Below are 14,876 nucleotides of genomic sequence, written 5' to 3'. Positions count from 1 at the left end.
CATTCGAAGCTTGGAAGCTCCTCCCACTTCCGCTTTGTTTTTTTTCCAACGAGGTCGTCCGATTGGCCGACCTGTTCTCCATCGTTCTTTTTCCGTTTTCTTGTTTCTTTACTATTTCGCAGTTCCAGAAAGTTCCACGGGTACTGTAACCTGATTGGCCGCTGAGTGACTGACAGTTGGCACTTTTTTTGAAACTGACCAATGGGGTAGGGGCTCACGAAAGCGAGGGCCCCTCCCCCCCCTCCCTGCCCGAGGCTGTGGTGACCAATGGGGGACAAGTTTGTTCTGTTAGGCTTTTTTTTTTTTTTTTTTTTTTATTATTGACGGTTGACATGGGCAGCCAATAGGAGGCTCCGGGGGAGACAACAGGTGGGCGGGGTTTAACTGTTCGTGGACCAATCAGCGTCTTTGTTTGCCTCCTTGTTCAATAGTTGGTTGGACTGGGTCTCATATGAGCTGACCGGACCGTTGCCACGGTAACGCATCACCGTTAGCGCTTTGATTGGATGAGTTAAAACATGTGGACCGGCTTGGTCCGGTCCGGTCCGGTCCGGGACCATCTACTATTGTTTATCGCCCGAGAAAATAAAAAGGTTCATTTCTGCCTGCCTTCAACCCGCCGCCGCTTTGTTCTTTCAATAAAGTTTGAATTGCATTTAAACTTTATTAAACGCTCGCACACAATAGAAAGTTGCACCTAAATATTCAGGTTTAAAGTTCTTTCTTTCTTTTTTATTTTATTTTATTTTTTATTTTGTGATGTCACACTTCCATATTTGGAATAAAGGCATGAATACAAGCTTTGATACTTAATTTCTGACAAATGTTGGCCCGCAAAAATGAAAACATCCAGGGGTGGGGGGGGTAACGCTTTGAAAGTAAAGGGGTTTAATTGACATTTCAGAGGAATCTGCTCCATCTGTAGCGACACCCTGCAGGGGGCGTGTCTTACGATTTTTAGGCTTCATTATTGTCTCCAGATTGAGGACACGCCCCCCCAGAGTGAAGAATAACATTAGATAAACACTTTATTAATTATCAATAAATTGCATGGATGATAACATGTCAATATGACAGGATAAAGTTAAATAAGTAAAAGAGTGAAATTGCCAGAAAAGCACAATTCAAAAAGAGACATTTAATGTAAATATAACTTTAAAAAAAAAAGCATTTATTTTAAATGGGCTTTCATTAAATGTCCACATCTCAAGATTTATACTGAACCTTGACATATTAAAAAAATGAGTCAAATTCAATGGGTTTATTCTTCTCTGGTGAATGTTTGTGTGGACAAAAGATCAGGCCCACCTTTACAAACACAAACATAAAAAAAAAAAAAAAACACTATTATTGAAACAAACTACAACAGAGTGCTCCAAAGGTTAAAAGGAAGTAACTGAAGAGAACCAGCAGAAATCAAGCCAGAACTGCTTTGACATTTTGATCCCTGAAGCTGATGCCTTCCCAGACATGAAATCACAACAATAACCTCAAAAAGATGCGATAAAAACCCAACTATGACTTGGATATCGACAAAAACCTGAGGAAATGCAACACAAATGACACGATTAAAACATTCCAGAAATGTTGGACCATCCATCACTTCTCTGTGACACAGACTGAAAAGAGACACAAACATCTCAAGATAAAATTCATTTTATGGTCTTTTTTTTTTTTTTTTAATCGATGACGTTATATTAATGATTTAAAATTGAGAGCCAGCAGGAGGCGCCGCTGTCGCTTCGTTAAAGCCACACCAGTGGCAGGAAAGCGAGGCTTCTGATTGGCTGCTGCAAGAGGTAGACTCCAGCAAACAGAGGGGGGCGGTTGCCTAGCAACAGATGAGCTGATGTTGCTGCTGTATGTGGCTGATCATTAACATGCTGATTATTTCTCCTTTCAACTGCCGCGATGAGACGTCGTCATGGCGACCGATCACGGGACGCAACGACGCTCGACTTCGAGGCAAGAGGTGGAAGCAAAAGAGAAAATGTTTTCCAAAGAGCTGCGTGTGTGAGAATAAAACCACAAAATCTGAGTCTAAAGTGTCTCCAAAGTCACTAAATCAGCATTATTGATCCACAAAACACAACAAACGGTACAAAACGACACAGGGGAGAAAAAAAACACACAACAAACGCAAAGTGACAACGAAACCACCAAATTTTAATAGAAATCTTCACAAAGCCACAATGGAAAGAGACTGATCATGACCACAAGCAGAAATTGAATGATGAATAAAAAAAAGATTTAAAGAACCAAATGAGACAAAATGAGGAAACCGTGAGAAAGACGACACCCTGAACAACAAGAGATGATCTGATCTGAGCCCACGGTTAAAAATAGCAGAAACAGAAAAATACAGGAACTGCTAGGAGACAAGAAAGTCCAAACAAGAAACACAACATGAATATAAAGAGAGAAAAACAAGAAGATAGAATCCAAAAAGTACGTAAACAAAACAATATGACACAAAAAAAACTGAAAAAGTTACTTCAGAGATACAACATGAGAATAAAATGACACAAAGCGACTTCAAAGAGGACAAATATCTAAAAAAGACACACACACACACACACACACACACACACACACACACACACACACACACACACACACACACACACACACACACACACACACACACACACACACACACACAAGAACTTGTGGTCGTCTTTAAAGCAGAAGTTCAAAAGGTGGACAGACAGCTGATCTGAAAATGTGTGTGTATATGTGTGTGTGTGTGTGTGTGTGTGTGTGTGTGTGTGTGTGTGTGTGTGTGTGTGTGTGTGTGTGTGTGTGTGTCCTCTGGGGTGATGGAAACATGACTGTGTGTCAAGGCGTGTTTGTATCAACACGCTCTGACACGCTCCATTCTAACCACGCACACACAAACACACAAACACCCAAACACACACACAAACTTTCACTTCTTCTAATCATTCGGTGTCAGCCAGCTTGAAGTGTTTCTCAGGACAATAAAGCAAAAATAAAATCAACATAAAGGCATCAAAGTATTTCCAACATTATTAACCATGACGTTTATGAATGGATAAAGACTAAAAGTGGAAAGTGAAGTGAAAACAAGAAAGATATGTATTAACATATAAGCCTATGTTATCTGCAGGGAAACAAACGGTTGCCTGTGTGTATGCTGGCAATGACAGAGGTCTGAGAAGCCCGCCCTGAGGGACTCCTCACATGTCCATCCATGTTTAAACACTGTGCTTTCATTCCTTGTATTTTTTGGGGGGCATGTGATCGATACTTTGTAAAACCTCAAATCTGGACATTTTATTTGATAGAAAATCAAACAACTGTTGGTAAAATTACTGTATAGAAACAGTTGCTGGCATTATGTTTTGATGTACTTCCTTTATTATTATTTATATCTTAGTTTTTGGACACAGATAACCCTATTTTTTCCCTGGGGTTAATAAAGTAATTTTATTCTCTTCTATTCATTTCCGTTGAAGTACAAATGAAAAATAGGATCAAATTAAATGTTCAGCAGTTGAACTCGAGGCTGAAACGTCATCAAATAAATTGAATATTTTGATTGTGACGTAGTAAGAGTCAAACCGGATGCAAATGTAGTCTGGTTTCAAAGTAAAAGTAAAATGTTTACGCTTGACATACAATAATTACTGATCCTTAAAGCTTAGATCTGAGTGATAGTTTGCATTAACAATATATTTCTTTTGATATGTTTACAAATCTTAAGAAATAAAAAAACAATCCTAATGTGACCATAATTACGTCTGAGCACGGTAAAGTTTGGATTTCTATTACGATTAGCTCGTCTGCCTATTTCCGGTATACGTTTTATTTTGAAGAAACTTCCCGGATGTAAGCCTGCCGTCCCACCTCGAGCTTGACGTCCACGGCAGGAGGGAGCGGCTCTGGTCGAGCGACGTTCACACAGACAGGGAGAGAGAGAGAGCGAGGGAGAGAGAGAGTGAGCAGCAGTGAGCGGACGGGTGGATGACTGTGAGTACCGCTTCCTTCCTCTCTTTTCTCTCCTTTTTTTCGCCATATTTCGCCCCATTTTCTCCTCTTTTTTTCTGCCTCCGTCGCGGAGCTGCCGGCTCCCTCCGGGTCGCCTCGGGGCAGACAGTGGGACAGGGGAGGGGGGGGGGCGGAAGGCAGGCCGGTGCCGAGCCGAGCTGGGCGGGTTTGCGGAAGCGGACAGAGGGACGGACGGAGCCGCGAACAGACGGACGGCGGCTCCGTTTACCGGTAATGTGTCGGTGGCGGAGACACCGGCCGGCAGCCGCGAGGCCCCACGCCGGCCACCTCCCGTGTCCGTCGCCGCTCGGTTCGCTCTCCGGCTCGTTGTTTGTATCCGGTGCTCCGGGGTCGGCAGCCGGGGCCTGCTGGCGGAGCTACCCGGGGAGGGAGCGCTGTGAGGGCGCCACAGAGCAGGCGGACGTCCCGCTGGTATCTCCGGGGGGAAACAAAAATAAAAAAAAACGAAGTAACTTATAAGGGCAGACCTGTGTGGAAGCTGGCTGCTTCTGTGTCTTGACTGCCACAGACCAGGCCGGTTCATCTGCCTGCCAGCTTCAAACCGCCCGTCGACAGGCCCCACCTAGTTCTGCTCCAGTCCGGGGACCGAGGCTCGATCCCCGGCTCTGCCCCGACACAGCTCCGCCTCTCCTCTCACATGGAGGTGCCTGCAGGAGGCTTGCTGGAGGAGGCAGAAGTGCACTCAAAAGGCCTTTAAAACACAGAGAGAAATAATAATAATTTGAAGAAAAAAAAAAAAAAACCCGAACTCTCCTTGTGCAGGAGGGAACGTGAGGGCCAGCAGTGATGACCCCTGAGGTCCCATCAGAAGTTCAGATCTGAGTCCTTCATGCTGGGAAAGTTCCAGCCTCATCAGCACTTTGTTGCACATATAAACAGAGCGAGAGATGCAGGCCTTGCCACTCTGCACAAGTCCAAGCCCTTCAAAAATAGGAATTATCTGCAGGTTGTTGTGACTGAAGACGCGGCTGCTGCATGTTGTTACACCGTTCATTACTTATAATTACACAGAAAGGCGTCGAAAGGTTCCGTCCTTAGGATGTTTAAAGTGGACGTGAGACCCACGGGCCAAAACCTGCCTGCAACAGGCTGTGATCGGGCCGAACCACCAAGCAAGTTGTGCAAAATTTCAAAGAAAGCGCTGATATTTTGAAGGCTTCAGCCTGTAAGCCACGCTGTCACGGTGAGTTTGTCAAAACGTGCATTATTCAACAGCTTTCGGAGGAGTTTCTTGGTCATTTCATTGTATTTTACAATAAAAGGTTTCATTAAAATTGGCTTTATGTTGACAGAATAGTTGTTTTTTCAAGTTAAACAGACGTTTTCATCATATACAGCAAAAAATAGATTAAATTTAAAGGTTATTATGGCACTATATTACCGGTGTGGCCCACTGAAGATGGAAATGTACTGTATGTGGCGCCTGAACTGGAAGGAGTTCGACACCACTGATCAGTACGTCACTGGTCATGGTTATAAACACAGTTGAATCATAAGAATTGACGTCATGTGCTTTAAAGGCAGACGTATAATTGTGCTCCTACACTCATAGAGGAGGACATGTTATCTATGGAGTCCCTTGGAACGTGTCGGAAGTGTCGCGAAGTAGCTCACCGCCATAACGCTCGGGGGGCGTGGAAAGATTGGCCGCGAAAACTGCACGACCCCCGCTAGCTGCAAGCTAGCGTCACGCAGGGTGACGGCCGTAGTATCGCAGGTGTACAAAGTGTTGTGGGCTAGGTTGGTTTGCGGCAACACGTAGCCTTCGCGTATCCTTGGGAGTATAAATTACGCTTATTAACCTATTGTGTTCTTAGTTCAAAAACCTCTTCAATCATCGCATCTGTCATCCAGTGTCTGAATGTTTTCAAATAAAATGGCAGTGTCACCATCTGGTGGTACAAAGTGGTATTGCAGGGTTGATTGGATGAGGCTAGCTGGTTAGCTCATTCGCAGCCCTCGTAAGGCTGCGAACTTACCCTAACGTGTGCCACGTCGCCACGCATTTAGAAATTGTTAAGAGGTACACATCGGGTGACGAGACTATTACTAGATTGATCGGACTGATGTTTGCCGGTTCGAGAACATTTTGTCCATTCGGTGGCGACAGTGTGTTCGTTAGCTAGTTAGTTTTTAGTTCCCAGGAATTCTCCAATTATGGTTTTGTCTTTTTTTTTAAATTCACATTTAATGTTAGAAGTAACTTTTGGATATTTTTCTATGCATTTTTTGGGGGGTTTTTAAACTTTAAAACTAGCGGCAGTGTTGTAGCTAACTAAGTGAAGTTGGTTTCCCCGTCACTTTTTCAGCTTCCTCTTATTGTTTCCACAAACATTTGGAACACGGCGTTCGACGCTGTGCTCTTTCACCTCCTTTCTCCTCGTCCCTGCCGCACAAGTCGAGGCGGCGAACTCGCCCGGGCTTGTCCGGTCGATCTGACGGGAGACGGCAGCGAAGACACGGGGCCTCCACTCGGGCCCCCGGGCGCTAAATTTCACTGCTGACACCTTCACTGGCCGTGGGATAAATGAAACTCTGCGCGTAAATAAATGCCTCTCTGACATGGTAAATCAGATAGCTTACATTCTGCAGCTACAGTATATTAATAACTTATCATGGCGTGATTTTGGAATGGCGATTAAAAAGTGTCGGTACATCGAGGCTAGCCACCATTAGCTGGTAGCATTAGGTTTACGTTAAATATTTACCTGTTTAAGATGGATTACATTAAGAGGGCTCATATAACAGACCTGTGTGTGTGTGTGTGTGTGTGTGTGTGTGTGTGTGTTGCGCTGATGGTTGCTGTGACACTGGCACACACACACACACACACACACACACACACACACACACACACACACACACACACACACACACACACACACACACACACACGCACACACACACAGAAAGGCATGAGTGGTATTCTCACACATTCATGGCTGCGTAGCAACAATAACCAGGAAATCCACAGCTGTGACATCACCGCCAGCAGTGGTGTCATGTGACGTTGCATGCTGGGTAATCCCCCCCTGCTGGATGTGTGGGGACTTTATTGCACCGTCCTCTTGTCTTTATCAGGTGGTTTTAATAGTTTTAGGATCTTAAAGTCCGTCTACCTGCTGGAGCTGCAGGGGCTGATCTGTGGCGGCCTCTGGTGGCCGTATGGAGCACGACGGCAGGAATGAAGAGGTTGCAGTTATTTTAGCGGTTTTTCTCCTGAGCCATCCCAGAGTAAAGCTTTTATTTCCATAGGATTCTATTCAAATGTAAGCAAGTTAGAGTGAAACATGCATGAGAATGTATTTGGAGAAGTATCATAAACTGAATGAATGAATGAATGGTTTATTTCGGTTACAGTTTCAGTTTCAGTGCAGTTGATGTATTTTTGTGCATTCAGTTCATGGTACAAGTTCACACACTTGTGATTTTTCCCCCCACACTGTTTCCACAATATACTTGCAACCGCCAAGGCTTATTTTAGCCTGTCCCTTAAAAACCCGTGCGGTTACCCCAGACACCAGTGATACAAAAAATATATTCAAATTTTAAAAAAGCAACTGGAGGAAAGAATAAATAAACATAGCAGTCGTAATACGGGAGAAAAAATGAATATGGAACATAACAGGAGTAATACATGAGAAAAACCAAACAAAACAGAAGTAACAGAAATTATTGTTCATTGTAACCATTAATTATTTTTCTTTTTACTGTTTTTTTGAAGCAGAACAGTGATAAACTATGAGACTTCACGTCACAGCAGAGCAGCTTCTGCTTGACTTTTTTTGATTGTGGTCGCGAAGGTCTTGATGCTCAATTCCTACTTCTTTCCTTGCGTGATTATTCCCACTACATTATAAATATACGCGGCCTCCATCAGACTGCAGTGACCTGCACGTGCAGAAGGAGGCGTGACGTCTTGTTGAATTTAAGGAAGTGAATGTGGATAAAGATTCAGTGACACCAACACCTTTCAGTTGTTCCCAAGATTAGTCCCGTCACCTGTTTCTACCATGTCCATTTCTTCCATTTCTTTTCGACGTACCAACACGTGTGTGTGATTCTCAGGTCCACATTGAACCACAGTGTTTCAACTGAAAACGTGTCCTTTTGCGTTTTCGCTGCATAAAAGTTTCGCGGTAATTGTGAAGCCAGTTCATGAGTTGGTATCGTTTGTTTTTTTTGTGTGACGAAACCACAAAAACACACATTCAAACAACAATACATTATAAATATTACCAACGGGAGCACGCGGACATTCATTTGGACAATCGATGGAGTTGGATTGTTATTATGTTGACTGTAAACTATCAATCTCCAGCGTTAGAAAAGTTCGGTTTTATCGCGTTTCCATGGAGACAAATTCCGCACTTTTTCAAAAAGTTGCGTTTTCAGAAGCTCCGAGCACCGCCGTCGTGTAAACGGACGCCCAGATGTTGTCGTGTAAATGAAGCCTTCATGATGGGGTGCTTTCACCAGGAGGCGTGGCTTTTTTTCCTGCTGCTCTGTGATTGGTTGTGACTAACCATCTCTCTCTCTCTCTCTCTCTCTCTCTCTCTCTCTCTCTCTCTCTTTCTCTATCTCTCTCTCTCTCCCAGCAGCAGACAGACCATCAGGATGCGTGAATACAAACTGGTTGTTTTAGGATCAGGAGGCGTTGGGAAGTCGGCTCTGGTAAGTCCCTGTTTCTCCCGACTTAAAACAACGGAACCTTCCCACTTTTTCCCCAAATCGCCAACAAATCTCACGGAACGTTCAAGAAACGACACTGATCGGTTTGAACTCCGGAGGAACACACACACAGATTAACTCCACCGCTAAAAATAGTTCATCTGATGGAGGATTGGAGGCGTTGCCGTGGAAATGAGTTCATAGTGATGTGACTGTGTTGAGACACACGTGCACACACACACACACACACACACACACACACACACACACACACACACACACACACACACACACGCGCGCAGTGTGCTGTCAGACTCACTACAATGAAGAGCCTCAGTCCACGTCGTATAATGGAGACGTGTCAGTGTGTCACATTATTTCCATCCCGATGGAGGAGCTGAACAGAGCTCCATTAACACTGTGCCCCACTTTGTGTGTTTGGTGTGTGTGTGTGTGTCTGCAGACGGTTCAGTTTGTTCAGGGAATCTTTGTGGAGAAGTACGACCCAACGATAGAAGACTCCTACAGGAAGGTAGGACTCGACACGTCAACGGTTCATTGCTCACAGTGACGCGTCGTCAACACCTTCATGTCACCGCGAACGCGTCAAAAACCAACACGTACATTAACGTGACTATTGTAACATGTCGACGTGTTGCTATTACTATTGTATCGGGACGGATTTTTGGTCTCGGACTGGAAATCTACCCTGGCAACATCAGATTTATTGGTCGTGAACCAGAACCGGAATGATCCTGGTCACATCAGGACTTGTTCCCTGTATCCGTCCGGTCTGTTTACGGCAGGGGGGTGTCAAACATGCGGCCCGGGGGCCAGAAGTGGCCCGCCATAGGATCTAATCCAGCCCGCCATGTGATTTTTTTTTTTTTTTTTTTAAGTATAAATATGAAAACTGACAGAGGCTGATCTAAAAACACTAGATTGGCAAAAATGACTGGTCAGAATTAGACCCCCGACATTAAGGCCTCTGTGGAGGTCGCATAACGCAACACCTTTCACAATAAAGGTGTTCAATTTATGTGAAGTGATACTTTAGACACGTAAACTCAAAAAAAATGTCCAGATGATGACAAATTGTTTTAATCCTGAATAAAAATACGATATCCAGATACAGGTATTGTGTTGTTTGTTTTTTTTTTGCAAATATAATATCTGATTAACTTTAATACGTACATTTCAGAATAGACTGGCAAATCCTTGCAGTTACAAAAGGATCAAAAGAAGGAAAGACTTTGACATTTGTCCATATCTGCAGTTTGATATGTTACGTTTGACTTGTTGGGCCCCCCAGAGGTCAGATCAGGTTGGATGTGGCCCCTCAACTGAAATGACTTTGACACCCCTGGTTTACGGTAATCCGGGGCGTACTTGTCCGCGCCTGCGTTCTTCTGGAACGTCATCAATCGGCGACGCAAGTACCGATCCAATTCAACGTACTCCTCTCGCTCCGCCCACACTTTCGAGGACGGATCAAGATCAGACCTATGTGGACTTGGGAAGCTAAATAACCCCATCATGCATTTGGCACGAAATTCCAAAAGTCTTGAGTAGTCCCGGATCGCCGCAAACAAAGAGGGTCAATACAAGTTTAGTCCTGGACAAGACCTGAAGTATCTCCATTTTGTTCAATCGGCACCTGGTCCAGGACCAATAAATCTAGAGTTCTCATTGGAGACGGCAGAAGTCTGTTCCAATCCGCTCTGGTTGTGGTACGCCTCGCTGTTATGACCTATCAACATGTGACATTGAAGTGTGATTTGATGTGTGCGTGCAGCAAGTGGAGGTGGATGGAGCGCAGTGCATGTTGGAGATCCTGGACACGGCAGGAACAGTAAGAGTCGTCTCAGTCCGTCCACATGGCGACCACCACACACCCTCGGCCCTCCTCAACTTGTGTGTGTGTGTTTGTGTGTGTTCAGGAGCAGTTCACGGCCATGAGGGACCTGTACATGAAGAACGGCCAGGGCTTCGCTCTGGTTTACTCCATCACGGCTCAGTCCACCTTCAACGACCTCCAGGACCTCAGAGAGCAGATCCTCAGAGTCAAAGACACCGAAGATGTACGGCAACGAGCAACAAGTGCACCAAGTCTAGAAGTATAGAACCGTTGTCATACCTCGTTTCTGTGTGTGTGTGTGTGCGCCGGTCCTCAGGTCCCGATGATTCTGGTGGGGAATAAATGCGACCTGGAGGTGGAGCGGGTGGTGGCCAAAGACTCGGGCATCAACCTCGCCCGCCAGTGGAACTCGTGCGCCTTCCTGGAAACTTCGGCCAAGAGCAAGATCAACGTCAACGAGGTGACGAGGCAATGAACCTCCGCATCTGAGACGAGATCGTGAATGACAGCAGTGAGACAAAACATGACAAAATAAAATAAAACATGACAAAATGAGACTCAAAATGAGATAAAAAAAAATAACCAAACAAGACAAAAACCTACAAAATGAGACGTGCCCTCCAAATGAGACAAAAACCAATAAAATAAGATACAAAGTCTTCAAATTGACACAAAAACAACAACAAATATAGACACAAAATTACAAAATGAGACTATAAAGGACCTAAACCACAGAACCTGTCAGATAAGACCAAACAAACCCAGGATGAGAGCACTAAAAGGTAAACTGATACACAACATATACAATAAAGGACTGGAAATATCAAAAGTTAATAATAAAATGAGACCAAAAATACCCAAATAAGACATAATAAACACATTTTGACAAAAGGCTATGATCAATCAATACAGAACGATGTAAACCAAACTGAAAATGATGTCAAAATAAACAATTGGGGGGGAAAGATGATCAAAATTAGATTAAAAACAAAAGTACCAAAAGGAGGCAGAAAAGACTAAATATGACAAATTATCAAATGAGACAAATAGTCATCTTCTGTTATCTCCACTGGTTTCAGGGCAGCGGTTTCCATGGCAACCATTAACGCACATGTTTGTTTTCTCCTTTTTTTTTGTTTTGTTTTGTTTATTTTTTGCAGATCTTCTACGACCTCGTGCGACAGATCAACCGGAAGAGTCCAGTTCCAGGAAAAACCCGCAAAAAGTCCACCTGCCAGCTCCTCTAATGACGGGTAGCGTTTTACCTCCCTGACCATACGACTGTTGATTATTCTTAATTACTTCTGTTTTTGTCAAACAAACAACAAACGGTTATATTACTGAACTGTGTACGTGAATTTTGACGTCTTGATTCTCTGTTGCAGTTTTCAGCTCACCCGACCGACAACAAACCAACAGACCAACCAATCACAGGATATCTTCCAGCTGGCCACGCCCCCCTTTAACACCCCGTCATTACCCACATCCTCTGACCTCTGTTACCGTGAAACCAAACACCAAAAGACTGCGGCGGCGGCGGCGATGATGAGCAGTAACAGCGGGGCTGTCCACACAACTGCCCAACGTTTAAACTCCGGTTCCCATCCTGGCCTCTGCAGGGGCCATCTTGCTTTTGGGGGAGTGGCTTCTCCTTCTTCTGGCTTTCTGATTTTAAGTGTTTCTTTCCTTTCGTTCTTTCCTCTCGTTTATTTTTCCAGCAGTCCAGAGCCGATCATGCTAAGTTAGCAGGTTAGCTACAGCGGCTATGTGCACTGCTCTTGTTGAACCTGTGGATCCAAACAGTGATGATGATGATGATGATGATTATTATTATTATTATGAAAAGATATAAAAGTCATTTAATGTTTTTGATTTTGTGAGAGGGGTTTGGGAGGGCGGGGTCACAGCAGGTTGTAGCGAGTCAGGTCACCACGTTGGTAGCGCTGCGCTAGCTTGCGGCTTACGGTCTAAATCTGCTTTTTGGTAGCTCGGGTTAGCATTTTCCTTTCGGTAAACTTTTACGATTGGATGCAGTTGATGGATATTGGCATTACTCAGAAGCCTGTGAAGAAACTAATGGCGACGTTGTCACGTAGCAAATAAAACGCTTATATTGTGGAGTCTACGCATGTGTCCAGACACGCTCTCCTCACCACCGGAAATGGGGATACAACGTTGCCTGTTAGCATACAGTAGCATTAACATCTGAACATTTTGAAGAAGAAATGGCTGGCTCGGCTGAGTTGTATAGCTTAGCATTTGAGGCTTCCTTTAGGAGGCCAGTGAACAGCGGCTCCATTACTTCCCGACTAGCTTCCAGTTGTATTAGCTGTGTTGATGCTAACACTGCTACTGTGCTACTTGGAAGTGTTTAAATGTTTACATGGCGGCTGGACAAGTAGCGCGATTACTTAATATGCCGATTTGCGCAACATTAGCATAAAAGAAGCATTTTGGTAACACGGGCATGTGTTGTTGAGGGGTGGGCGTGGCTGCACAGTGGGCGTGGCTGTAGAGTGGGCGTGGCTGTCGGAAGTGAATGTGTCTGAAGCGCAGAGCCAAATTTTTACAAAGTTTGCCAGTAACTTGAGTTGACGCCTTATATGTGAATGAATTTGTTAGCCTGAGGTAACCCGTGAGGGGAAGTTAACATAATCGGCTAACTTGTGAACTTATTAACAATTGCTCACTTTTCTGCCGGATTTCACCGGTTACTGTTGGTTTAACCTGTTAGTGCAAGTTACTTTGTTAACCATGAGTTGGCGTGTTGGGCTTAGTTATCTTCTTATATTTGGTCTAACTTGTTAATCATGGGTTAGCTTGTAAATGTGGCCAGCTTGTTTGTCATTAGCTTTGGCGCTAACTTTTCGCATTATGAATTGGCATGTTGCCTTTCTCCAACTCATTCGCTTTGAACTGGTTATTCATTACTTGCTTGATGACTCTTTCAGCCACCAACTAGCATGTGGCTATGCGCCGCCTGGCTAGCTTTGAGCTAACTCGTTAGCGTGCTGTAAGTCTTAAGCTGCCTGTTAGCCTATTAGCATACCAACATGGTGAGCTGACTGTCGACCTCCTGCCCGGGGCTGATTTGTTGCCTTCAGACAGCAGACTCACACTGGTCCACTACCTTAACTCTGTGTGTGTGTGTGTGTGTTTGTGTGTGCGGATGTGTGTGTGTGCGTATGTGTGTGTGTGTAAGAGAGAGAGAGAAAGCAAGTCAGCTGCAAAACAACGAGAAAGCGTTGTTACCATTGTTTCCCGCAGCCCGGCGGTGTCATTGTATTTACTGAGTGTGCCGATGAGCGGGTGTTGTTCCTACGTTATTAACCGTGACCTGATTAATATTAACGGATCTGCGGGTGGGGGTGTGTGTGTGTGTGTGTGGGGGGGGGGGTCGCCTGCGTGGTCGAAGTTTTCGTTTTACCGTCGCAAGGTTAACAGTGACCGAAAGTGATTGGGGGGGGGAGGGGAAAGGTCATCATTTTTGCCATGCATGATTTTGGTGTTAAGTGTCGGAGAACTTAAAACCTTTGTGTTCCTATAGAAGTTGAAGCCCCACCCCTTTTTGGATAAAGGGGCGGGGCCTGTGGTGACGGGGGGGAAAAAAACCTTTTTGCCGTCTTGTCATGTTCAATTGGAGTCGCGTGTGTTGGACCTCTTTGACTGCCGCTGTGTGCAGCATTGTATCGTGGGACGTAGCGCGGTTTAGCGCAGGCTAGCTAGCGCGGGTTACAGTCCTCTCCCGCCATCTGTCCCGGTCATGTAGCATGTAGATGTTCCTGTCGGTTCTCAAGTCTGACCTCCAGGAGGCGCCACCACGGTGTCCATGCTGGAGGAATGTCTGCGTGCAGCAGCGGCTTTAATTCATTCAAACTCGTCCACTCTTTACTGCCACCTGCTGCCAGGGGGGCAGAAAACACCCCAAACAAACAGCAGGCATGTGGTAGTTTTTTATATGGCCAGTAGAGGGCAGTGATGGTCTGATTCCACATTCAAAATATATGCATAATCAGTGTTTTCTGACTGTTTTACAGTCTGACCAAAAACAATATTATGTGTTACATGGTAACATTGCCCAAATTTATATTTAATCTTTCAGTCAGGAAATGAAAACAACCTTTTTTTTATTTCAAGTCTTTGCTTTTATTTCTTTCATTTTTTGTGTGTGTTTTTAGTGTAAGTCATCGTAAATGTTCAAATGTAGCAACTCTTTTTTCCAAAGACTAAAAGATTTTTTGGTCGACATTTCATTTGAAATAAGCAAAGATAAAAAAAAAAAAACAACTATAAACTTTTATCTTATAGTTTGTCA

At 44.4% G+C, this 14,876-nt stretch overlaps 1 protein-coding gene across 2 annotated transcripts; it reads left to right on the top strand.

Annotated features, from left to right (window-relative positions):
- Positions 1 to 3,874: 3,874 nt before the first annotated feature.
- Positions 3,875 to 13,924, top strand: LOC308146360 (ras-related protein Rap-1b). 2 transcript variants are annotated; one of them, XM_080518135.1, is made up of 8 exons: positions 3,875 to 3,993; positions 8,634 to 8,706; positions 9,167 to 9,235; positions 10,499 to 10,555; positions 10,644 to 10,784; positions 10,878 to 11,021; positions 11,722 to 11,814; positions 11,947 to 13,924. In XM_080518135.1, exons 2-7 carry the CDS (start codon positions 8,650 to 8,652, stop codon positions 11,806 to 11,808), a joined length of 555 nt encoding a protein of 184 aa, XP_080374261.1. In that variant the 5' UTR covers positions 3,875 to 3,993; positions 8,634 to 8,649; the 3' UTR covers positions 11,809 to 11,814; positions 11,947 to 13,924. The 2 variants fall into 2 exon arrangements, with proteins under 2 accessions (XP_080374261.1, XP_080374262.1); XM_080518136.1 differs by having other exon boundaries at positions 3,950 to 3,993; positions 8,631 to 8,706.
- Positions 13,925 to 14,876: the final 952 nt, after the last annotated feature.

Source organism: Blennius ocellaris (genome assembly GCF_963422515.1).
Source record: "Blennius ocellaris genome assembly, chromosome: 22".
NCBI lineage: Eukaryota > Metazoa > Chordata > Actinopteri > Blenniiformes > Blenniidae > Blennius > Blennius ocellaris.
This window is presented reverse-complemented; position numbering and strand designations above follow the sequence as displayed.

Excerpts from the sequence above, each read along its gene's own strand:
- LOC308146360 (XM_080518135.1), top strand. The coding sequence starts at position 8,650 with ATGCGTGAATACAAACTGGTTGTTTTAGGATCAGGAGGCGTTGGGAAG. Across the intron at positions 9,236-10,498 it reads TAGAAGACTCCTACAGGAAG|CAAGTGGAGGTGGATGGAGC; the intron begins GTAGGACTCGAC and ends GTGTGCGTGCAG. Across the intron at positions 10,556-10,643 it reads TCCTGGACACGGCAGGAACA|GAGCAGTTCACGGCCATGAG; the intron begins GTAAGAGTCGTC and ends GTGTGTGTTCAG.